Here is a 6,718-nt window from a genome sequence, read left to right on the forward strand (position 1 = left end):
GAGTGGTGTCAGCAGGTCCCTGAGTGTCAGCGTCCGATCTGGATGTCTTGGCTTCTGAAAACAGCTTGGAATGCGCTCCATTTGCTTTCTCTTGTGTTAGCTTGGAGCATGTCAGTGTGGTTTCTCACAGGGAGTGGGCTACCACGGTGCAGGTTTACTTTCTTCTGTACCCACGTGAGACTTCTGCACCGTAAGACCATCTGACTCTTTAAAATGCCGGCTGAGGTGCAAAAAATTCAAGTACTCTGATTAAGATTTCTTCTTGAGCTGGTTTTTCATTTTGGAGCTGGAAGCCTGACTATTCTGAGAACAAGTCTTAGGAAATCCTTTAACTGCTTGCCTTTGATGTAAAAACAATTTTTGTGTAAGGTTGTCTCTGTGTGTTGTTTTCCTTTCAGGAATTGTCACTTATCGCCCTGAAGAACGGCATGCTGTGAACTTGCTTCAAGCTTTCTGCCTCGTCAGCAGTCCCTGACCAGCTGTGCTCTCAGCTCCCCTCTGGGGACATGGCCTTCAGCAGCTGGAAGCGGCTGCTGCTGTCAGGCAGGACCTGCAGGAGGGGAGGTCCAGCTCCGCACTGGAAGCGCTGCTGCCACTGGAGTGCTGGCAAGTCGCTGGACCCTGAGGTGAGAGCGTTTTTGGAAGAGAACACGGAGGTGACCAGCAGTGGGCACCTGACGCCAGAGATCCGACTGCGCCTCCTCACCCCTCGCTGCAGGTTCTGGAGGGAAAAGCCTGACCTGTGGCCCTATGGGGACCCGTTCTGGGCAATCTACTGGCCAGGAGGCCAAGCCCTCTCCAGGTATGCATCACTGAAGCCAGTAAATTCAGTCCACTGCTGGTCAGCACATCAGACCTGACTCTGGCTGAAGTGATTTACAAAGATACGTATTTGTCTTTTATGAGAACACACGATCCAGGCTCCTCTCTACTGCTCTCTACAGAGCAGCCTCCTCTGGTTGGTGGTGAATTTTCAGCACATGATGTATGTAGAGCAGCTTACAGCTCGTACACTGTCATCTGCTGCCTTCTGTGAAGATGTGTGCTGACAGTAGGGCCGAATTTGGATCTGTGAAAGAGCTGTGCTGTCACTATCCAAACCCAGCAAGGTGTTTAATTCTATTGCTCATTGTCACTCCACACAGGACTGCTATTTTGTGGTGCCTCTGTGTGTGTGTGGTGGTTGTAGGAGACAGGCAGGAGTGTGGATATGTGTCTGGACAACTGAGAAAAGTAGGTTTGTGCTGATGTGCCTGCGGGTGCCGGTTGGCCTCCTCCAGTCCCTTCCTTTAGGATTTCAGCAGCCTTATCATCAAGCCTTACTGTGACTGTCATCTGGTCACATCAGAAGCCTTGTTTTCATTTTCACCACCTGCTATCGAAACATATCTGGTATTCCTGATTCCCAGGAACTGGTTAGAGTTCTCTTATTCTATAAAATCAAATCTCTCACGTTGAACAGCAGAAAAGGTTTGTAATTGCTACAGCAAAGCACAAACTGTCAGATGCTGTCAACATAGATGAAAAGGGAAGATCTGAATTAGGGCTTTACTGTTTTTTGGTTTTTTTTTTTTTTTTTGCAGAAATGTGTAAATAAGAAAGCACTTTCACCAAGGAAAAACATTGGTTTTACAATCAAATTCCTGCCATCCAAATGAATTAGAGTGGTCCTAAACGTTGCACAATTGAATTAGATAAGATAATCTCTACATTCAATTATATGGTTATTTGATTCATTTGCCCAGATATTTAAGTAGCAACACCAATTAACTTGCATCTCACCACATGGCTGTCCTATTATTTATGCACTCATTTTAAGGGAGTGTCAGAAATTATCCGTACAATCTGTAAAAGGAACACAGGAACATGAGAACACACCACTTCTTTAACCACATTTGTTTTACAATTGGCATTTCCAGCATTCCAGACTTCAAGCAATGGCAGAGTAAGACAGACTGTTAACCCAGCGTGGCAGACAGCAGTCTCCAACACCAGCACAGTGTCTGTGCCAGGGCGTATGTTGGTTTGACTGTCCTAAGTCACCACAGTCATTAGAAGTAGTTTGAGAAGCACTCTGCTGGAAACACAGCATTCACAGTGTTTGGGCCAGACGGTGCTCTACTGTGTTACTGCAGGAACATCACTGCAAGTGTACCTCCAGAAGGAGGAAGTGGACTGCTGTCCCTTGTGGTCCCACCCCTGTCCTTAGGCCTGTTAGTAAATCGGCTGTGCTGGGGGAATGAAGGCTGCAGAGGGGGGCACTTGCTGGATGGCTGAGCTGCTGCTGAAAGGAGAGCATCTTAACAGTAGCAAATAATGCCCTGGTGTTCTGTAACAAAGCTGGACATCAGACCTTGCAGGAGAAGATTAAAACCGAGCCAGTTTTACTCACTTGTCGTGTATCTGCATACTCGAGCACCAGCCTGTGTGTCAAAGCTGTCTGGTAGGATTCCTTGTGATGAAATGCAAGATGAGAGGCATGGGATGTCAGCTCCTCTGCATGTCTGAGTTCCTCATCAGGGTATTACATCTTCACTCCTGGTCCTGACCTTCCTGCTGTCATCTCTCAAGATCTGCAACTGTTGCTTTAGTCTGAGGGTAGGGTGTAGTTGTTCTCCCAGTCTGGGTTTCTGAGTGTCTGCACACAGATGTGTTGGGATCTAGGTTCTTGATATTTTATTTTTTTTTATCAGCAGAGGCAAATAAAGATCTATATAGAAGCTGCATATTTGGAATAAGTGTCCTTTAAGATACCATGCTTTGTTACGTATATGATGAGAACTTCTGCAGCTCTTGTGTATCTGGTTTACTGCTCTGACAGTTTTTTCTTCTAAATGCAGGTACATTTTGGATAATCCATGTGTTGTCAAAGGGCGATCTGTTTTGGATCTTGGAAGTGGATGTGGAGCAACAGCGATAGCTGCTGTGATGAGTGGTGCATCTCAAGTCCTTGCTAACGACATTGACCCCAGTAAGCCCTTCTTTTCCTACCTCTGTGCAAAATCTTTATTGGTTGTTTTTTTAATGTTTAATATATGCCTATTTAATACGTAACTCACATGTACATATTCATAGGACTACAGCAGTACAAGGTCACACAGACATAACTGAGTCTTCTGCGCTTGTGTGGGGGTCTTTGGTGGTTGTTTGGGGAGGTGTCCCCCTACTCACTGCATCCATGTTTGGGCACAGGCTGTCTCAAGACACCTGGTCTCTAATGAGTGGTCTCTGCCTTGGACTTGTGCCCCTCGCTCAGGGATATTGCTCTTATTATAGAAGTCTTGTGGTCAGGAAGGATATTTATCACAGATAAGCAGTACATCTGGAAGTTATAAGCAGAATTATAACTCTGAGTAAGCACCTCAATTAAGCAAAAGTGGCAAATAATTAGTTCTGAAACATCACAGCTGGCAAGTTGGTTTCTGCAGACCCATGGAATTTTGCTGAAGCTTCCTATGTTGGGCCTAGACTTTGCCCTTCTTTTTTCCAGACTTCACTCTGGAACAGGTTGCCCAAAGAAGTTGTGGGTACCCCATCTCTGGGGACACACAGAGCCAGCCTGGATGGGATCCTCAGCAGCTTGGTCTGGTGGGTGGCAGTCCTGCCCACAGCAGGGAAGTCAGAACTAAGGTCACAGAATCATAGAAGGGACCTCCAGAGATCATTGAGTCCAACCCCCTGCCAAAGCAGCTCCCTAGCCCAGGTTGCACAGGTAGGCATCCCATCCAACCTAAGCCATTCTATGGTTCTAGTATGATTCTGGGATTTTTTTTCCCTATATGACTTGTGAAATTAGTTTGTTCATAATTTGATTACTCAGTGATTAAAGAGGAAGTGTAACAATAGGTTAAGACCTGCTAGATTTTAAGCCATAGTGAAAGTTGTCGGAGGCTCTAGATTAGATAAACAAAAATACTTGAGATGAAAGTGAAAGATGGAACTTTTGTCAAAGAAATTTGCAAGGGGCTGTATAGTAGAATCCTAAAACAACTTGAATTTTACTTTGTGACTTTTTTCAGTTGCAGGAACAGCAATGATTTTAAACTGTGAACTGAACCACGTTACTCCCTTTCCCATCACCATTAAGAACATCATTAACTCAGAGGCTGGTAACTGGGACCTCATTGTTCTAGGAGATATGTTTTATGATGAACAGCTTGCTGACAGTCTTCATCACTGGCTGAGAACGTGCATCAGGATACATCAAACTGAAGTGCTGATCGGTGACCCTGGCAGGCATCAGTTTTTAAGCCACAGCATTCACAGTCAGTTGCGTAAAGTTATAGAATATTCACTTCCCGAGTATACTAGACAAGAAAACAATGGATTAACATCAAGTATTGTCTGGAGTTATCAGCCCTCCAACAGCTTAAGAAGCTCTTAAATGTGGCTCTCTACTGAACTGTGTCTCGCTTGGCTGTTTTCTAAGTATATAAAATGAAAATGGGAATTGAACATGTTGTAACGCATCTAATGATACAAAGTAGAGTACTGATCCTTCACCGTACTCATTTCAGTCATGTTCATTAAGGCTTTGGCTCTGTTCGAGGTAAAACTACGTGCAAACTTTATTCAGCAAGGCGTGCTGAAGTGCAAATCCAAAGATAATGACACTTTGGAGTTTGCGTGCTTGATGTTTTAATCTGTGTGTTAATCTCAGTCTTTGGCACTATCGTGAAACGTTTTAGATATCCAGTATACCACTGTGGGGAGAGAAGTGGAGGGTGTCTGAAAGATTACTGTGCTGCTTTCATACAGTTCTGCAGCTGATTTACAGAAAGTTGTAAAGATGAAAAATGTAAAGATGTAAATTATTATGTTATACTCAATTCCAAGTGCCTTACTATTTCATTTTTTGCTAATCTCTGAGTGTCCAAGTAACTAATTTGAGGCTCCCCCTTCCCTCTACAATAAAGAAAAAATGCTGCTTTACCTTGAAGCTGTCAAGAATGATTATTTAGGGAGTTGCACATGAATCTAAAACACGCTGCTTGTGCTGTAGCCAAAATAATAGTTTTTAAATGACTAGACAGCCATAGGGTAACAATCCTTCACAGAGAGCACTTATATGTGTATTTTTTCTGTAACATTGCAAGCATAAGAAAAGCTTGTTGGTGGTGATGGGAAACAATCACAGACAGGCTGAGGCTGGAAGGGACCTCTGGAGATCATCAGGTCAAACCTCCTGCTCAGCAGGGACACCACCCAAGGCAGTTTGCTCAGAGGAATGTGTCCAGGCAGCTTCTAAAGAGCTGCAGGGAGGAGACTCCACAACCTCTCTGTCAGCCTGGGCCAGTGCTCTGTTACCTGCACAGTAAAGAAGTGCTTCCTGATGTTCAGATGTAACCTCAGAAGAAAGCAAACAGCTGTCATGTTTAACAGGCAACTACAAAATAAGCAGTGATTGGGAGCTGAGCACCAAAGAAGGGAATACGAAGCACCTACAACTATCCAAACCCCAGATGGATGCGGTGGAACTTACAAGGTAAGTATGAAAAAGTACGTGGCAGGCAGAAAAAGAGACTGTTCACAAAGTGGGAAGTTTATGAACGCTCATACGAATACGACATTCACACATTATAAAATCTATATTTCCAGAAATATCCAAACAGAAGACTTAACTGATTTTAATATTCAAAACAGTACATGTATTTTGCAGTGCTCGCCCAAGAATTGACATCAGTAACATCCAAGTACAATATCAAATATGAACTGGTAGGTGCACTCATCATGTCCATCTCCAGGTTCACTCCTGCACTCTTAGATGTTTATTGAAAATGACTGTGACTCAACCTGAATTAGAAGTAATTCCAGTAGAATGACACTAGTGACAAACCTACCGAAGAGCAACCTTAAGCTCTGCAAGTGAAGGATTTACTGAGACCTACTTCAAACCTAAGGACACAGCATTACTCCTCACGCTGCTGTACTGTTTTTTTAAGCACTAGGTGAGGTGCAGCACTCAAGTTACGTGTGTAGAAGAGGCTGCAGAAAAACACTGTACATCTGCATGCACATTTAAGGACAGCATAAGCTGCATTTACCTTTAACGTGACAAACTCAGGGTTACATTCACAAAGGGCTAGCACTGTAAGTGCCCTTTGCTGTCACAGGCTTCAGTGGTCTTCCACCTTAAGCTGTATTAAATAGTTCCATTTATTATTATTTTTTTGAATGCAATACTTGAGAGATTTAGTCAGAGAAAGCCCTGAGCAAGGTGGCTGAGCTCTGAGCCAGCCCTGATTTGCGCAGGGGGCTCTTGGGGCCCCCTTCCACTTAAGGCAGCTAATGATTCCAACTCTTTTTGTGGCACCTTTCCTGAAACCAGACACAGCAGATAAATTACTTCATGCCAAAAGAGTCAGACATTTATGTACCCGACTTCTAAAATTATGCTTTCAGTTACACACGAACAAGTTTTCTATGTGGACTTGCTCTTCCATAAGCCATATAATCAAGAGAGGAGCAGAGATTGTGGTAAGATACTGTAATATCCTTTAACGGTACTGGATGGGATACATGATCTTCCATGCAGTTTGACATGAACTTTAAACAGGTCAGCAGAAGACTTTTATTTCTATTACTTTTAAAATTAGCATGGGCTACGATAAGCATTAAGTCATAAATTAAACACCCCTCACTGTTGCCTTAATTCAGGCATTTTTGAGAGTCATCAGATCCACATAAGAGCTCCCCAGCTAAATCCTGCTACTTCCAA

At 43.7% G+C, this 6,718-nt stretch overlaps 1 protein-coding gene across 1 annotated transcript; it reads left to right on the forward strand.

Moving 5' to 3' along the window:
* The first annotated feature begins 424 nt into the window (after positions 1 to 424).
* On the forward strand, positions 425 to 4,921 carry ETFBKMT (electron transfer flavoprotein subunit beta lysine methyltransferase). Its single transcript, XM_065741167.1, has 3 exons — positions 425 to 802; positions 2,841 to 2,971; positions 4,020 to 4,921. Exons 1-3 carry the CDS (start codon positions 507 to 509, stop codon positions 4,382 to 4,384), a joined length of 792 nt encoding a protein of 263 aa, XP_065597239.1. The 5' UTR covers positions 425 to 506; the 3' UTR covers positions 4,385 to 4,921.
* Positions 4,922 to 6,718: the final 1,797 nt, after the last annotated feature.

Source organism: Cyrtonyx montezumae, unplaced genomic scaffold (assembly GCF_038088225.1).
Source record: "Cyrtonyx montezumae isolate F1298 unplaced genomic scaffold, pur_monq_1.0 scaffold_3, whole genome shotgun sequence".
NCBI classification, from domain to species: Eukaryota; Metazoa; Chordata; class Aves; order Galliformes; family Odontophoridae; genus Cyrtonyx; species Cyrtonyx montezumae.